General features: G+C 45.2%; 1 protein-coding gene across 5 annotated transcripts in view; it reads left to right on the top strand.

Annotated features, from left to right (window-relative positions):
* Positions 1-18,049, top strand: part of lmbr1 (limb development membrane protein 1) — a 55,352-nt gene that overhangs the window by 12,616 nt on the left and 24,687 nt on the right. For 3 of the 5 annotated variants that reach the window (XM_035760487.2, XM_052506392.1, XM_052506412.1), the window contains exons 5-10: positions 763-866; positions 12,524-12,650; positions 12,845-12,913; positions 13,194-13,258; positions 13,649-13,721; positions 17,822-17,911. In XM_035760487.2, coding sequence (XP_035616380.2) covers positions 763-866; positions 12,524-12,650; positions 12,845-12,913; positions 13,194-13,258; positions 13,649-13,721; positions 17,822-17,911 — 528 coding nt within the window. The remainder of the gene's footprint in view (positions 1-762; positions 867-12,523; positions 12,651-12,844; positions 12,914-13,193; positions 13,259-13,648; positions 13,722-17,821; positions 17,912-18,049) is intronic. The other 2 variants (XM_052506404.1, XM_052506401.1) reach the window with 1 other exon arrangement.

Below are 18,049 nucleotides of genomic sequence, written 5' to 3'. Positions count from 1 at the left end.
AACTGGTGGGTGTGTGTCCTAAATGACACCCTATTCCCTGTTAAGTGCACTACTTTTGACCAGAGCCCTAGGGGCCCTCATCAAAAGAAGTGCACTTCAAAGGGAATAGGGTGCCATTTTGGACAGAACCTGGTGGTCTATCAGAGAAAATTACATTTGTCAAGACTTGATTTATATTTGTGCATGACTGCAAAGCTTGCCTAAAACATGACCCCCAACGGCAATAGTCACCAACCACAGTCCCGGTGGCCTGCAGGGTGCCACATTCTACACACCTGACTCAAGTCATTAACATATCATTAGCTGAAACAGGTGTGATTAGTTCTTTCCTAGAACAAAGGTCTGCACACCCATACATTTACAAGATCAGGGTAGTAAAAAAATCTTGCTTTCCAGCCACAAGGGGTCATCAGAGTCCACGGTTTAGCAGATGACTGCAGGAATGGATTGTGTCCAGTGGAGACGCAGCAGTGCTTTCTATCTATCCAAAGCAACTCTTTCTCATGACTCAAGAGATGTGTCCCAAATGGCGCCCTATTCCCTGTGTATTGCACTCCATAGAGCACAACTTTTGACCAGAGCTTTATTGGCCCTGGTCAAAAGTATTGCACTGTGGAGAATAGGGTGGCATTTAGTATGCAGCTGAGGTCTGAGGAGGAGGTGTTTTATTGTAAGTTGTGATTTCTGTCATGTTGTATTTGGCTTGGTGACATTCTTGAAAGACTGATTGATTGTTAAGTAGATAAAATGTTGCCCATACAGGCCTGTGGAATCTGGTGTCGCTCTTCTCCAATCTCTGCCTCTTTGTCCTGATGCCCTTTGCCTATTTCTTTCTGGAGTCCGAGGGATTTGCTGGATCAAAAAAGGTACAAAATGCACGGTTGCTAACAACCTGCTAAAAACCTGTGTATTTTGGTTTTAACATGCTCTTGTAGTATTGATGAACTCGTGATCTTTTGTGATTTGATTTCTCCGTTGTCACACAACTGTTTGAATTTTTCCGCTGTGCCTTATCAAAACAGTACCGTTTTCATCGGTCAATAATCCGTTTGATTATGACCAATGGCTGTTGAGTTGACTGGCTTAAGCAGAGCACGTTTCAGAGTAGATCGTTCTGTTTGCCTGCCTTTCATTGTTTAAGAATCTCTATCTATTCCTGTTTACATTCTGTCTGTCTCTGTCTGATTTGAGAGGATGTCTAGTGGCAGCAGCAGGTGCCTGGTCATTACTCTTTCTCTGACTCTCATCAGTTGACCGTAAAACTGCGGCCGCAAAAACCTCATTAACCATGAAACGGCGACAATCTGGTCTTCGGCGGCCGCCACATCCTGACAAGCCGTTCCAATAAGCCAGACGCTGCAAACAGTTCAACACCACGACATCGGCCCCCGTGATTTAGGGCCTGATTCGGCCTCCCTCCTCCGCCCTAAAATAAAACTTCAAAAGGACAGCCTAATAATCGAGTTGTAAGGCTCCGCGAACTTCCTCGTTTGAATTAATTATCCCGAAGAAAAAAAGTCAGAGGCCCGTGTTCTGTGAGTCCATAAAGACGGAACAACATGACAGCACAATAGAGCCCAAATAGAGGGGGTGGGGGGGGTTTAAATGCACCTCTATTCTATGTCACAGTATGAAACCCCTCTGGTTTATGTCCCTCCTGGCAAACTTACATAAAAATTTGTCTCTTACTGTAGTTTACGGCCCCGTTTGTTTGGGGCCCGGCTGCTAATTTGTTTCGGTTGGATTTCTTGTAATAAAGTCCACGATGGCTAGGAAGTGGAACACACCAGCCTCTGCCACTTAATGGTTTTGTACTCTTTCATTTTGAACTTCTATGACTGTTTCTTGCTACTGATCGTCCATACGTTTTCTGAGAGGAAGCACTGCTTAATGTTGGCTACACATCCAGGTGTGTGTGTGTGTGTGTGTGTGTGTGTGTGTGTGTGTGTGTGTGTGTGTGTGTGTGTGTGTGTGTGTGTGTGTGTGTGTGTGTGTGTGTGTGTGTGTGTGTGTGTGTGTGTGTGTGTGTGTGTGTGTGTGTGTGTGAACAGAGAAAAGGGCTGGTACCCAACTGCTCTCATTTGGCCAAATAAAGCACCCCGCTGAGTCACTCAACAAACCGACCACAGGATGACATGAAAGGCGTATTTCCGTTTTTATAATGTGATATTAGCCCTCTCTCGATAAGAGTATTAGAGACTGAGTATTACATCTCAGGGGTTTATGTGGCCATAATGGGACGCCACTGAAAAAGTCCCTTTGACTGCGGAAATGAAGTGAACGATGAATTGAACTGGTAACGGTTTAATTCAGGCTTTTCAAGTGGCTTTGTTTTAGTTTTGATGAGGGCATTAAAGTTCTCCGAGTTGAATCGAGATTGAAATCTCTGCTTTTTTATTTATTTTTATTAGCTCACTCTTCAAAGGTTCTGCTGCTCGGGTGATTTACCAGTCTTTCAAATTGTCTAAATTGTGGATGAATCGGATTGACTTACCGTCAAAATGTGGGTATGAAAAAACTTTATTCACCAACATGAAATACCCAATACTAACCATATTACCTCTCGTACTCTCTCGGACTGACTCTCAAATTTTACCTGCAATTATTAATTACTAATGGTTGCAAAATGCTTTTTAAATTCATTGCAGAGAAGTGGCAGATTTTTAAATGTCATCTTATAGTTGAGCGTTTTGGCTCAAGAAACCCATTTACGCTGCAGCCCGTGTGCCAACCCGGTATCACCTCACGCTTATAAAGAGATATTAGACCAGCTCTATTTTGTGATGAAGGGCCAGATCATTTAGACTTTAAATCAAACCGTCCCCTTCACATTTTGGCTATGATTCCCGCATATTAAGTAATTTTTTTGTTGTTGTTGAAGATATTAACAACATTATCTTTTGGTCAATGATCCCTTTGGCATGGAGGGAAAAGGGACTGTTGTGTATGTGCACCAGGGGTTGGAACCGACTGTCTTTTCCCCAATCGTTTCATCCGCCGGTGATTGTCAAGCAAATAACTGTCTCACGACCGTTAATGAACATGAACACATTTAACATTTACATTTAAGTCATTTAGCAGACGCTCTTATCCAGAGCGACTTACAAATTGTTGCATTCACCTTATGACATCCAGTGGAACAGCCACTTTACAATAGTGCATCTAAATCTTTTAAGGGGGGTGAGAAGGATTACTTTATCCTATCCTAGGTATTCCTTAAAGTGGTGGGGTTTCAGGTGTCTCCGGAAGGTGGTGATTGACTCCGCTGTCCTGGCGTCGTGGGGAGTTTGTTCCACCATTGGGGGCCAGAGCAGCGAACAGTTTTGACTGGGCTGAGCGGGAACTGTACTTCCTCAGTGGTAGGAAGGCGAGCAGGCCAGAGGTGGATGAACGCAGTGTCCTTGTTTGGGTGTAGGGCCTGACCAGAGCCTGGAGGTACTGAGGTGCCGTTCCCCTCACAGCTCCGTAGGCAAGCACCATGGTCTTGTAGCGGATGCGAGCTTCAACTGGAAGCCAGTGGAGAGAGCGGAGGAGCGGGGTGACGTGAGAGAACTTGGGAAGGTTGAACACCAGACGGGCTGCGGCGTTCTGGATGAGTTGTAGGGGTTTAATGGCACAGGCAGGGAGCCCAGCCAACAGCGAGTTGCAGTAATCCAGACGGGAGATGACAAGTGCCTGGATTAGGACCTGCGCCGCTTCCTGTGTGAGGCAGGGTCGTACTCTGCGGATGTTGTAGAGCATGAACCTACAGGAACGGGCCATCTCCTTGCTCCTACACCTACAAGCCACTGATGCAGACCTTTTGGAACATCTACATTTATAATTTTTTTTAAAGTCAAATAAATCCATGTTAATATAGCCTACACCTTCACAATAAATCTGTTTTTATTTTAGACTGGTCTAAAGAAGCATGAGATGAAGAAAATGTAGTCTATTTCAGAAGAACAGAATAGCATACTCTTGAGTTGTCCTGATCTGGCTATGCCATATGACTGTGGGTTACACTAGTTAATTTAGCAGACAAGATTTGCTTGGAATTCCGTGGCATTATTTTATAGTATGAAGAATACAATTGAACACAGCTGAATAAAATGTAAATATTTTCTCCAAACGATTTGAGGGAGTGCGCACATGAGGCTATTCTGTGTTGAGCGTGCTCCTAAGCGCCTCTCACTCACACGGTTCTCCCATCACGTGAGCAGGTCTTTCTCACAGGCTGCAAGTGAAGACAGACACATCGGGGACGCGACTGGATGCGTCCTTATCCAATTTCGAGGTGCATATTGAAGATATTGGAAGAACTGTCCACATTTACTTTTTGTCAGAACAGAACATTTTGCTTATAATGTTGATGATAAACCTTTAGTCCATTTCTTCACATTATAAGCGCAGCAATGTACACACAGCAGTAGGCTATAAGCGTAAATGTTCCATTAGCGGGAAAACACCATTTATCAAAAGTGACCGCAAATGTGATTATGCATGTAAATGCTTTTATTATGAAGGTGCATTTTTATGGTGAACATTTTCTTCCCCAAACTTGAAACTCTCACACTGTTTATGTATGCCAGTGGCTTAATGTGCTTCATTTAAAAAATATATTTGGCCACTTTAGTTATCTAATCAAAACATATAGGCCTATGGGCTAGGCTACATGTGTGCGGCTATGATTAGAAAAAATGCTGAGCCCATAGGCCTATATGTTTTTGATAAGGTTTGCATCACTACTAAATATATCATTTACAAGTGATAGGCTAATATTGTCACCCGTCGGACTATTCTTGATTGAATCTGGTCTTCACATATACTAAATAATATGTGTGAAATTTGTTTTGATTTAGAATGGACCATTTTCATGCACCTGTCTTGAAGCAGGAGAAACTGGGAAAAATACATGTCATCTATCGGCTTAAATAGCGAATGGAGGACGCTTTTCCCGTGGTTCATTTTCATGCCAGTCAGGTTGGCTATACTCCTGTTGTAAAGATAAAAATGTGCTTAAAATTAGGAAAGTTGAGAAATAAATATAGTAGGCCTAGCCTATAGAAAGCTGATGGGATCCTCCTTGTTTTTAGTAGAGGCCATCACTCTGTTTTCTCACGCGATTGCATAGCCTATAAGAAATGTTGTGCAACATGAGCTCATGGGCTCTCATTAAGTGTTTGATTAGTTTGCATTGGTGTCAGAGTGCTTAGAAGGACAATAAAGTGCTGAGTACCAAGTTTGGTTGGCTACTAATTACCATCAGCAGCATCAAAGCTTGGAGAAGCCTACTTACCGTGACTAAACGGTCACCTGGAATTTGACTGCCTTCATGACTAGTGACCTCCGGTGTGGCGGTAATACGGTCACCGCAACAGTCCTAAACAGAACCATTTTAATTTTTAAAAAAATGTTTTGTTACACTATTCCGCAAAATAAAGTCCTGAACCGATTCATAACCCAACAAAGTACAGGTTTATCGTTACTTTGTTCCTTGGAGGAGGTTTAGCTAGTAGCGCAGCGTTATCTGAATTAGGACCACAGAATTTTTCCTACATAGGAGAGGCTTATATGGTCATGTATAGAAGAAATTCAGCCTTTGTCAAGTTTATTTTTTGTTAACTCTAACCCTTTTCCTAACCTTAACAAAATTGAACTTATCTGCCAAGTTAATTCTCCTAACCTGTTGCCAAAGTTCTTCTGAACCTGCTACAAAAAGTAAATTCATTCAAATCGGTGATCCCTTTTAGCAATGACCGGCTTTGAATGTCTGAACTTCCGAGAGTCTGCTTAACGTTGGACCAGAGCTAGCTAGCTAACATGCTTGAGTGTGCGCAGTGGCACCAGAATTAAAAACGTCTTACCTTTTTGTACTTAATTAACCCAATGTGAAACGTGAGAACTATAGCATCCGAAAAATCTCTCCCTAAAAATGTCTAAATAACGCTTGTAATATCGGTCGGTTGCACGCTCACAAACACTGGCAAATGTTTTCAGCTGGCAGGCAGACACTGGAATACGTTTTTGAGTGACAGTGTGAGGGCTTTGCATAGGCGTATTGTAAAATAACGTTATTAACTGCTTCCCATGCTTTTAAAATAACGGTTCTGTTCTGGAACAGTGTAGATCACTTTCGTACCCGGTTCGGCTTCTGTTTCTCGAAAAACGTAATTGTTCGGTTCTGTTCCCTGAACCGGTTACAAGCCCTAGTCTGCACCACCAGTAGATAGCGTTGTTATGATGGTCGGTCAATATTTGTATGATGGACCACGCCGACTTAGGTTACGTTCAAAATTAGTGCACTATATAGTAGGGCTGTGACGATGCTGGTATATTCCCGGCCCAACTATATAGGGCATAGGGTTCCATTTGGGACAGAGACTTAGTCTGACTGAGAAATTGTTCCAGCTATAGGCCAGCAGTTTTCATCTGTTGCTTAAAGAAGCTCCTCATCAATCTACAGGCCTAGGCTAAAGCCTGTGATTTTTTTTTTTAAAAGTGTGTTTTATTGCGGAGGCAAACCGCCTTGTGCTAGTTACTAAGATACTCTTCTTTGTTTGTGCTCCACAATGGAGCCTGGATATTTATTTCAAATCTCCCTGCACATGTAGACATTTTTCCCAGGCCTTCGCTCCGGCAAAGTGATGTTTACGTACCTTCCATTTAAGGTCAGAATGTCTTGCGAAAAGCCCCTCCTTTACAATGTCCGTCGCCATGGCAACACCTTGGCTTGAGCAGAGCATTTGAAAAGTGCACTGTTCAGGATTTTCTTCTTCTCCTCTCTATCTTTCAAACAGAATGATCAGCTCCCAGAGAGGGACTGCGTTTGAATTGTTCGATGAAATTGTCTGTTTATTTTCTAGCTAGCTGATGGTAGTGTTTTGGGGTATTACACATATTTCTGTCTAAAATTATAGTGCTTGACATACAAGCCTGAGATTCACATCAAATGTTATTTGTTTACTTGGATCACAAGAAAAAGTCTTCATTGGTTTGATCCCGGGTTTTGTCAAGGGGGAAAAAAAAGTTGTGTTCACGATTTAAGGATGATTTTCAGTTAAGTTATTGAGGTTGCTTGTTGGCAGGCCTTCTCTATTGAGCCACTCTGTGCTCGTCGATATAACCGTCCTCTTGTCTTGACAAAACCCAGGTGACAGTCATTTATTCTTTGGAGACTTATCAGCCTGACACCTCTTGGTAATGACAACAAGATGGAGTCACTGTAGGGGGAAAACGAACGATGGAGCTACAACGGGAAGCAAACGGTTTCCCCATGCGCCTACTGCCGTGTCTTTAGAAGTTTTAGTTTGCGACGGCTTTACAGGGGGAGGCTCTCCAGTCCAGCGGCTCCCTCTCTGTTTTCTGTCTCTGACACGGCCAGAGCTGAAGGCCGGGGCTGAAGGGTACACTAATAAGGGCCCTTGGCATCTGGCGCGGCAGAGGTAGAGAAGTGGACTGGCTGGGAGTGGTGGGATGGGTTTGGGCTCCCTCCCTCCATCCCACACGGTCCTGTCAGGAAGAGGAGTGATGGGTAGTGGGATGATCTCTGCCGCTGTGCTGACCCGCTGCAGATTAATGGGTGGGCTGGAAGCTCCTCTCTTATCAGTATCTCTCTGTGGCTCTCCGCGTTTCCTATGCATCCTCTTCTTTATTCTATCCTTGTGAGATTTACTGTAGTCCCTCTCCTCTTTCCTTATTCTCCTGTCCCCCTCTCTCTGTCTCTCTGCAGCGTGGCCCCGCCCTTTCTTTTCTGTTTTCTCCCTCACTCTCCGTTTTATCCCTCTCTCTGTACCATCTCCTATCCCCTCTCTCTTTTCTCTCTCTCTCTTTCTCTCTCTCTCTCGCTCTCTGTCTGTCTGTATTTCGCTCTCTCTTCTCTCTGCCTTTCTCTGCCCTGGGGAAGTGGAGGGAATAGCACACCATGGCACAATGACATTCAGCTCCCAGAGAACTGGCTCTCTATTTGATGAAACACCGTGTGTCTGCATCCCGAATGGCACCCTGTTCCCTATATAGTGGATTGCTTTTGACCTGACCCCCAAAGTAGTGCACTCAATAGGGAAATAGGCTGCCATTTGGGACACAGGCACTGCCTAGCTATGCTTCTCCAAGGACATGTTACAGGGATGCATGTAGCCATTGTGTTGTACGTTGCAGTACCCAGATATGTCATTTCTGATCCTACGGAGTAAAAGGATGTTCCGTTTTGGTATTAAGGCATCCAGTGATTCTCTGTAGATGTCTTCACGGGTCCAAAAAGTTGGATCCAACCAGGACTGGACCCCTCGATTTCCTTCACAAACCCGAACGGACCCGATAACAACTTGATTTATTTGTTGTCAGCTAAGTTATTCAGGTTCATGTGTAGTTGGCTAGGCTTAATATAAGTCAACAACTTCCCCTTGTTAACCTAAAAGCAATAGGCTTTATGCAGAGCTGTCTGGTCCACTCCGGTATATCAGCTGTAGTTGCATAGATCCGAGGCCCCGTTTGCACTCGGACCTATTTCGGAGTTCGGGCCGGGTCTCAGGTTTTTTGAGTTGCGGTGGACCCGTGAAGACCTCTGATTCAGTATCCCCTGGGTTGCTGGTGGTTTGGGATGGGTCTGGGTGAGCATACACACACACAGTGCAGTGTCTCACACGCATTTCTTCGAAGTCTTTGATTCCCTGGTATTCCAGTGGAGCTGCACTAGGCAGAGCAGGCAGCTATCCCCATGCTCGGCGGTGTGAGGATCGAGGGGGATGCTGAATATTTCAGAGCTGCTATATATAGAGGTGGTGTACACAGTTTAGAATGGCAAGAATAGAAACTCTCGGCTCTGGATGGTGCTGGGCTCTGGGTGGCTCTAGATGGCGCAGATCCTTTTCCATGTTTCTCCCTTTTTCTTTTTCCCATATGTTAAGTGATTAATTCAAGGGCTTACAATTTTGACCCTCTGTTTCCAAACACTTCCAAACACTTTTTTCTGACACTCCACTTGGCCCTCCAATACACCTGAAACCACGAATAACATTTGGGGAAGTGACAGGCATTGCCTTTGCCCTAAATGATCTGAATGGGTAATGATTTTAGGCTTATAAATGATTGAGAGGCCCGGACTAGAGGAGATACACCTTCAGCATGGCATGGGCTGCTGGTTAAGGTGGACCGAGGCACCTGAGTGGAGCCGCCTCCTGCAGCAGGCCCGTGCACGGTCCTATCCGTCCCAAGGCCTCCTTAAGAGAGCGCGTGTGGGACGTGACAGAAGTCTCTGAAAGCATTCCTCTCTCACCTCTGGGGACGAGATGCTCGCAGACGTTCTTCTCTCTCTCCTCCTCCTCCCCCATCTATCTATATCTCTCCCTCCCCTTCTTTCTCTCTCATCTCCTCTTCTCCGACGTTGAGATCTCCTCACTGACCAGTTCAGGTCTGATGTGAGCTGCTAGACTGCAGTCAGCATCACAGTAGTTATGTAGCCTATGTCCAGTAGGAAGAACTGAGCACATGGGAGGGTAGGGGTTTCACTAGGGGTTTCACTAGGGGTTTCACTAGGGGTTTCACTAGGGGTTTCAGTGAGCAGGTCAGATGAAGGGCCTGTCATTATACCATTTTAGACCTTTCCATATCTTGAACATGAGACGCTAGTCTCGATAGGTTTTAATAACGGCTACCGGGGGAATTAAAATGGCACCCTATTCACTATGTAGTGTACTACTTTTTTTTTTAAATATTTTTTTTTAACCAGGGCCCGGGTGGTTAAATGGAGAATAGGGTGTAATTTGGGACACACATTAGAGACTCGGGGCGGCCTGCTGTACCTGCGGAGTTACGGCTGTATCAGACGTAGCCACACTGGGGCACTCTAGACTCGACACCCACGGCCGTGCTAGAAAATTCTACACTTGTCCCTTCCATCGAGCCTTCATGATGCTGTGAGGTAGAGAGAATGAGAAGTCTAGGGTGTGTCCCAAACGGCACCCTATTCCCTATATGGTGCACTGCATTTGACCAGGGCTTCGAAAGTAGTGCACTATATAGGGAACAGGGTGCCATTTGGGACGCGGATGTAGATTTTACAGCTGTGTAGATGAGACCCGTTGCCGAACGTGATTTGATTATCAGAATGGTTGGGAAGACAGTGGTACTAGTGGCGATGGTCATAGGTAACCTTAGAGTTCAGACAGGGGATCAACAACTGTTATGAAAGGACGCCTTCAAACAGAGGATCACTGCACTATGTATAGTACCTGATCATAAATACGCCACACATCAGTTAGCACATCATCAGCTACCTAGTTACAAATTGATTAGATGCCCAATTTGAGGCTATCTGCAAGCCATGTGTAAGTCATTCTTTGCAGCCCATTCCTGTAAGTGCCAGACGGTATCTCCTCTACAGTGTTGTAGGCAGAGAATGTGTCCCAAATGGCACCCTACCCCTTTACAGTACACTCGTTTTGACCAGAGCCATATGGGCCTTGGTCAAAAGTAGTGCGAAATACAGGAAAAAGGGGGCCATTTGGGACACAGACAGAGCCTGTCCACCTCCACCGGCGGGTGGGGGGGGTGGTCTCTGTTTGAACAGGTAGAGAGGACTTTATTAACCACTCAGCGGTCTGTGACCCGGAAAACCCAAATTACCCCAACTCCTGTCTGCGTTGGGCCGCCGGGCAATGGGCGCGTTAAGAGCCCCCCTAATCACCCCCAGATGTAACGGGAGGCCTGCTCTTAATCTGCAGACAGTAGTGAGGCTTCACTTCAGCTCGTTTTTATGCTTTAACCTCCAGTCTGCTCCGAGCCCCGGCTGGGAGTCTGGTTAGACCCTTTTTATAGGCCCAATATACTGTTAGAAAAGGTGCTTTAACGTGGACTTCACCGGGATCAGTTAAGTAAGTGTGGGGCTGCAATCTGGAACTTGGCTGCGTTGCAAAACAGCACCCTATTCCCTAAACGGTGCACTACTTTTGACCAGGCCCCTATGAGGTCTGGTTAAAAGTAGCGTACTACATAGGAAATAGGCTGCCATTTGGGACGCAGGATGAATGTAAAACGATGCCGTTTTTAATATGAGAGCGCGAGATTATTACGGGTGATTTTATAGAGAAGGTATAAATGCTTCATAGTGTATGTGATGTAAACAGAGAGGTCTACTTTCTTGGGGATCTGAATAGTGACTGGTTTTCATCAATCTGTCCACTCAAGAGGAAGCTTCTCACTGTAACCAGTGCCTGTAATCTGGTTCAGGGTATTAATCAACCTACCAGGGTGTTAACAAACATTACAGGAAATAGATCATCCACATGTATCGATCACATTTTTAATAATACTGTAGAACTTTGTTCTGAAGCTGTATCCATACCCATTGGATGCAGTGATCACAATATAGTGGATATGTCCAGGAAAGCCACAATACATTTAAAAAAAAAACGTGCCTAAAATAGTGTATAGGGGATCATACTAAAGATTTTGCTGTGACTCTTATGTGGATGATGCTAAAAATATTTTTTGGTCTGATTGTGATTAATAAGGAGCATCCAGACGCTGCACTATATGAATTTATGAAATTGCTCCTTCCAGTTATTGATAAACATGCACCTGTTTAGAAACGGACTGTTAGAATTGTTGAGCCTCCATGGTTTGATGAGATGAAAGAGATGGGGGGTGAGCAGTGAGTCACCGTACTCGTGCATAAAAAATAATTTAAAAAATGAAAGAAAATGGGAGAGGTGTTTAAAAAAAAGATTTATCGATCAATAATTACAAACAAATGACAAATGGTGTTTGACCAAATACAATGCAATTTCTCTATAAACAAATGAACAACGGCCTTTCGGCCTGCTTATAGAGAAGGGCACTCGACATGCACTGCACGGACACAAATGACTGGTGATTGAAAGAAATTGATAATGAGACGATTGTGGGAGCTGTACTGTTCGATTTCAGTCCAGCCGTTGATATTATTGACCATAGCCTCTCCCCCTACGTGACCACCGGGTGTGTGTGCTGACATGGATGTGTAACGGATCAATGTACATGCACACTGCACGTTCATGTTTTTAAATGTACGTCAATTGTCATTTTGTCTGTAAGGTCTTTTCCGTCATGTGTCGGCCGCCAGTAAGACAATCCGTCGCTAATGGGGATCCTAATAAATCCGGTCAAAACCCTATAGTACTATATAGAGGTGGGGTTGAGTCGAGTCCTACAACAAAATAATCAAAAAATTGGACCTGATGCCTCTGCTCGGTGCTTAGTGTTCAGGAGAAGGGTTCAGGGTAAATCCCTGCAATAGACTAGCGTCCTGTCCAGAAACAGTAGATGGGCTACTGCCCTGTGGGCCGTTCCGGCTCGGACGACACTTACCATAGGGCTGTGGTCCAAAGTAGTGCACTACGTAGGGAATAGGGCACAATTTGTTTTTCCGTCCCTTCCTTGCAAGGCGAATGGCCTCGGGAGAACTGGGGGGGGAAAAAATCCCAGCTTGTTATGACTAAAAACGGTGACGTGGCTCTTTCTGTCCCTCACGTCTCCCCCCCCCCCTGTCTGTGTTTCTTCGCAGGGCATTAAGTCACGGGTTCTAGAGACCTTTGTGATGCTCTTCCTCCTCGGACTGCTCATCCTAGGAATCGTCTGGGTGGCGTCCGCGCTCATCGACAATGACGCAGCCAGTATGGAGTCGCTCTATGGTAAGGCTATGGGGATTCTGGCGTGTTGTCTCAGATGGCACCCTATTCCCTCCCCAGTGCACTACTTTGGACCAAGACCTCTATGGGCCCAGGGAAAAGGGTGCCATTTGTGAACGCGGCCGGTCTGTATTTGTCTAGCTGTGGTTGAATGTGTTGGTTCAGGTCTGGATAATGTTTCCTCTCCTGTCCTTCAGATCTCTGGGAGTTCTATTTACCGTACCTCTACTCCTGTATCTCTCTGATGGGGGGACTGCTTCTCCTGAGTGAGTGTTGGTGTTGGGTCGTAAGAGCACATTCAATGGGATATGTGCACATTTTAAATGGAATATTATCTCAGTTGACGATCAATGTGCGGCAAGTTCATGTAACACGTTTTGAAGAGGTCCCCAAAGTGTACCAAGTTTCATGCTTTTAGGGAAAATTGTGTGGTGGTTGGTTGGGGATCACACATCGCTTGGACTAAAATACCATTTCTGTAATCATCCCTAAGTTCTAGAAGTGTTTTGATTGTGTCTCACCACTTGTAACTTGCTTCGTACCCAGTGTGTACTCCTGTGGGCCTGTCCAGGATGTTCACAGTCATGGGCCAGTTACTAGTCAAACCAACCGTGAGTAGTAATTTCCATTCACTATCTCTTAGAAATGCCTTAATCAGTTTGTTTTATAAGTGTCAGATGGCAGCTAAATAGCTGGCATACTTAACCCTCATGACTGGCTACTTAATTGACTTCAACAAGCTGGGTGGTAGCAGATTCACCCCCCTCCCCCAACTGCTTCATGTATTAATGTGTACTGTAATACAACATGAGTGACCGCTTATAAGTTTGACAGACATATTGGATGTCTAGCTTTCCTCTGTCAGACTCTGGAAAACGGGTACTTTTTTGAGTTGTTAACGCACTCGACTTGAGGACACGATGACTACAAATATGTAACCAACCGATTCACCCATCTGTTTCTCCCCGTCCCCACTCTGGGCCATATCCTCCCCTCCTCAGATCCTGGAGGACCTGGATGAGCAGATTTACTGCGTCACTTTGCAAGAAGAAGCCCTTCAAAGGAGATTGAACGGTAGGTTGTTCGTACGTCCACGTCCCAAATAACACCCTACGCCCTGTTTGGTGAGCGAAATGGTCAACTGAATTGACCGGAGCCGTATGGGGCCCTTGTCAAAGGTAGTGCACTATGTAGGGAGTGGAGTGGCATTTTGGGACGTAGGCCAGGAAATGTGATGGCTCATTACAGGGAGATGACTACCCCATTAGGTGTGATGGAGCACTGCCGCACTGAAATCGATTAGCATTGACAAATCTGTCGCTTTCTCTCGCATCCTCTCGCTTTCTCTCGCATCCTCTCGCTTTCTCTCGCATCCTCTCGCTTTCTCTCGCCCTCTCTCGTTCTCGTTCTCGCCCTCTCTCGTTCTCGCCCTCTCTCGTTCTCGCCCTCTCTCTCTCTCTCGTTCTCTCTCTCTCGCGTTTTCTCTCTCAAGGACATACTGCAGCTGCCATGGTCGGAGACCATAAATTGCGTTGGTGGAGAGTTTGAGTCAATTTAAGAAGTCTGAGCACACGCCACACTGTCACTACCGGCCAGGTGATTTCCTCATTTGATCTCAAGCCCCCAGACGGGTAATTACCGGCCCCTCATTAGGAGGGAATGTAAATCATCCTGGACAATGGTTGTGTCTCAAATGGCACACTGTGTAGGGAATATGGCACAGCGCTGTGTAGGGAATAGGGTGCCATTTGTGATTCTGATGGTGGTGTATTAGATGTTGATAAACTATAGCCTAGTTAGTTGTAGTCTTAAGTACGGTGGACTCTGATTCAACCTGGAAAGGCTCTGGTTTAGGGAAGTAGCTCAGTAAAATACACAATTTGTAAACCTGCCTGCATTGCCTTTTTTATCTACCGCCACTGTTCCCAGATTCCTTCCTTTAGTGTTGAGGAATCCCTCAAAGCAGGAAGTATTTGAGAGTACCGCCAAACTTACTTTAACATCAAGTGAAGCACGCAACCAAGTGTACAGATGCAAGTAAATAAAGAGGATGAGTGTCTTTACAAACCAGGGAGGTACGGGAGATGGCTTGGGCTGATAACGCTGTTTTCAAACGCTTCGCCGCTCCTCCTCTCAATAGGCCTTCTCTTTAGCTGCTTGGTGTCCTAGGGCTTACGCCAAGCGCTGGTGCTTTGAACACCTGATTAAATAAGTATAATCTGTTCCTTTATCGTCGGGCCGAGCAGGATGGGAAAAGAGCTCTCGCTCAGGCGTTGAGTAGCGAGATCCGTGTCGCCTTATCGGGAATCCCAGGATTTTTCGGGAGGGGGGTCGCCACACACACACTCAGGTGAAACTCGGAGGGTACGAGTCGAGGCTAAGGTTCCCTCTGATCTTTCCCGAGAAGGGGAGAAGAAGGAAGAGGTTCAGGGATAGTTCACAGGACACCCTCCACAAGCGCCCAATGTCCTCTCCTCGCTTGGCCTGTGTCCTCCGCATCTCTCGCCCGACGTCCCGTAGATTAGACCTCTCTCGTTAAACTTTGTTTATGCTTGCTGTTTGGGATTATTGAGTGGAGTCAATGGATTGTGTTGATGTATATTTACTCTTCGTGGGGGGGGTTGCTGCATCTCTTTGTGCAATTACATCCCAAATTACATTTAGGATTTGTTTGTTTGCTGTAGATGCAAAAGAGCGGTGGGTTATTCCGGCTGTGTGTGTGTTTACTCTGTGAGAGGTTTGATAGGACCATACGAACCGCCAGTAGACACGCAGTGGCACGCTCATTAAAATATCAGATCTGGCTACCTGGCCAGTCATGGGAAAGCAAGCTTGTCCTTTAAAGAAAAAATGTCTTGCGTAAGTACAATGTTGAACTGCCTGTCATTCATGTCAGGATCGTTTACGTATGCATAGTTTACACTGGCCTGACAAAATGGTGCAATCTAATTTGGTACAACCCCTCCACCAGGTGTCCCTGTTTGCTATGCTATAGCCTATTTTTATTGAGAGTCTAGCTACTTCCCAATTTATCTCTGCTTCCAAAGTATGCACTTGTTCACTTCCCTTTTACTGATTCGAAATGAGTATAAGAAATAAGGCGGAAACTCCCTCTATGCAATGATTTTTGATTTGTGGGAAGTAGTGAACGAGTTTACACTTCAGGAGAATGGAGATAAAATTTGGACGTATCTTTCGTTAAGTTATTGCAGTTTGGGGCATTGGGATTAATGAAGTGTGTTTGGTCATTTTGAGGAAATTGATTATGCACGTTAGGCTACAAATGATATGGATTAAGATATAAAATTCTCCCTTTTTCATAGCTTTACTTCCCGTACTTTGCTGTCAATGCTTAGGTCTATGTAGTTTTACGGCGAAACAAGGATGGGTTTCATTTTGTACCTCATGCCACATCTTCTGACGCAGTTCCCAATTAGGCGAGAGGGTGACGTAACAATAGTAGGCAGGCAGCCTAGCGGTGAAGAAGGGTTGTCGGCGGTTAACTGAAAGGTCACTGGTTCGAATCCCCGAGCCGACGAGGTGGGAAAAATCTGTCTGTGCCCTTGAGCAAGGCACTTAACCCTAATTGCTCCTGTAAGTCGCTCTGGAAAAGAGTGTCTGCTAAATGACTACAATGTGAAGTATGTGTCTGAGGCTCGCTAGCCGCTCTGGTTCACGCGGTGTGTTGCGAGGCAGCAGCCGTGTACTCTGGTCCAGATGCTATGCGGCACGACGACCTTGCCGGCGCCTCCGTCCGGCACCTCAGTGAAATTATTTTTCGAAACATGGGGGGTTCGCTGTCTACTCTGCTTACTTTTGCTTGAGCGATGTCTCTTCTTAAAATGCTATTATGCACTTTTCCTTTATCTCCTGCGTTAGATTTTTTTATCATGTAATGATGTTGTTCTTGGTTGGTGCTCAGATGAATTGATGTTCCTAATAATAGTCACGTCTAGTTGGAGCCTGAAATGAATTTGGAGTCAGTGTAATAAAAGGATTACTGTGGTAAGGTGAGGGTGCAGAGTTTGTTTGGATCCGTTCTCCCAGATAGATGAGCGATTTTAGATAAAGTATGTTGTGGCTGAACAGCCACGGCGCCCCTCAGGGCTCAATGTTGTGTCCGACTCAAATCACGTCCTGTTGAACTACTACTGTAATTTCCTGTTGCACCGTGACTGCATTTGGGTTGAGGGTTCAATGTTTCCAAATTGTGTTCCTGGGACAGGTATTAGACAGGGCACAGACAGGATCCACACCTTTTTTTTTTGTCCTCCATTTACTCTGTTGTTTTTTTTCTCTCTTCGGATCCTAAAGCCCATCCAGACAGGGTGTGTCATAATAGTTGGGGGTGGAAAAAAGATTTGATAGAAGTGATTGGTTCGTCACCCCTGTAACAAAGATGAAGGATCATATTTTATTGCACGCTAGTAACAGTGTAACATTGAACTAATTGGTCTTGATCTGCCAATCACCCCAGGGGATGCAAAATGGTTACTCTTTCCACTTGGCTTGGAGGCCTCCAAACTGTATGTCATGGCTGGAAGTAAAACCAAATAAATTAGCCTTAAATGAGCTGCCCTTGCGGTTTTCATGGAGAATCCCTGGCTGTCTTATCCCGAGTCCCGGGACTAGTTGGAGCATGCACCCGTTCGCTCGCTAGACAGCACTGACACACAAGATTATATATATATTTTTTTTAAAACTTTGTTTGAGAGATCACGTTGTTATGTACTAAGCAGGATTACCCTTTCAGATAAAATAAGTGAAATGCCATAAAGGCTGAGGTAGGAAAATAGATATGTGACGTTGACACGCTCTTAATTGTGGCATTTAGTGCAAACCCACTTCAACCTTTTCTGGAGAAATATCTGTACTTACGTGAGCAGTGACAAATGATTCATCTAACCGTTAAAGGGACACCACTTGCTCTCCGACTATGAGCAAGTCTTTGTTCAACTAGCTACACGTGATCAATGTCAGTCTGTTTAGCCTTCCTATTGCTATCAAATGAACAAACTTTGCCCGATACTTGGCAGTTTAATCACAATGACTTAAGTGGCGCCTGGGTGAGTGACGTGTAAAAGAATAACGATGGATGACGACCAGTCAAAAGCTTTGACAAAACGACGTCCCCGGGACCCTCGTTTTGACGTGGTTGTTTCCTTGTTCCGCAGGGTCAACATCATCTCACTCTCATTCCCACGGAAACGTTCACCGACTCAACAAAGAACTGGACATCGTCCGAGATCAGAGGAATAAACTGGGTGAGTTCCTCTGCCGCGTTTTTACGCTTCACTCGAATGATAGTATGTGTGGACAGATGCTGTCTTTCGGGACTTCCTGTTAAATTTCCCATTGAAACACGTGTAAAAAAGTAGGTTTTTCGGATATTGCTAAGAGCC

Source organism: Oncorhynchus keta, chromosome 4 (genome assembly GCF_023373465.1).
Source record: "Oncorhynchus keta strain PuntledgeMale-10-30-2019 chromosome 4, Oket_V2, whole genome shotgun sequence".
Lineage (NCBI taxonomy): Eukaryota > Metazoa > Chordata > Actinopteri > Salmoniformes > Salmonidae > Oncorhynchus > Oncorhynchus keta.
This window is presented reverse-complemented; position numbering and strand designations above follow the sequence as displayed.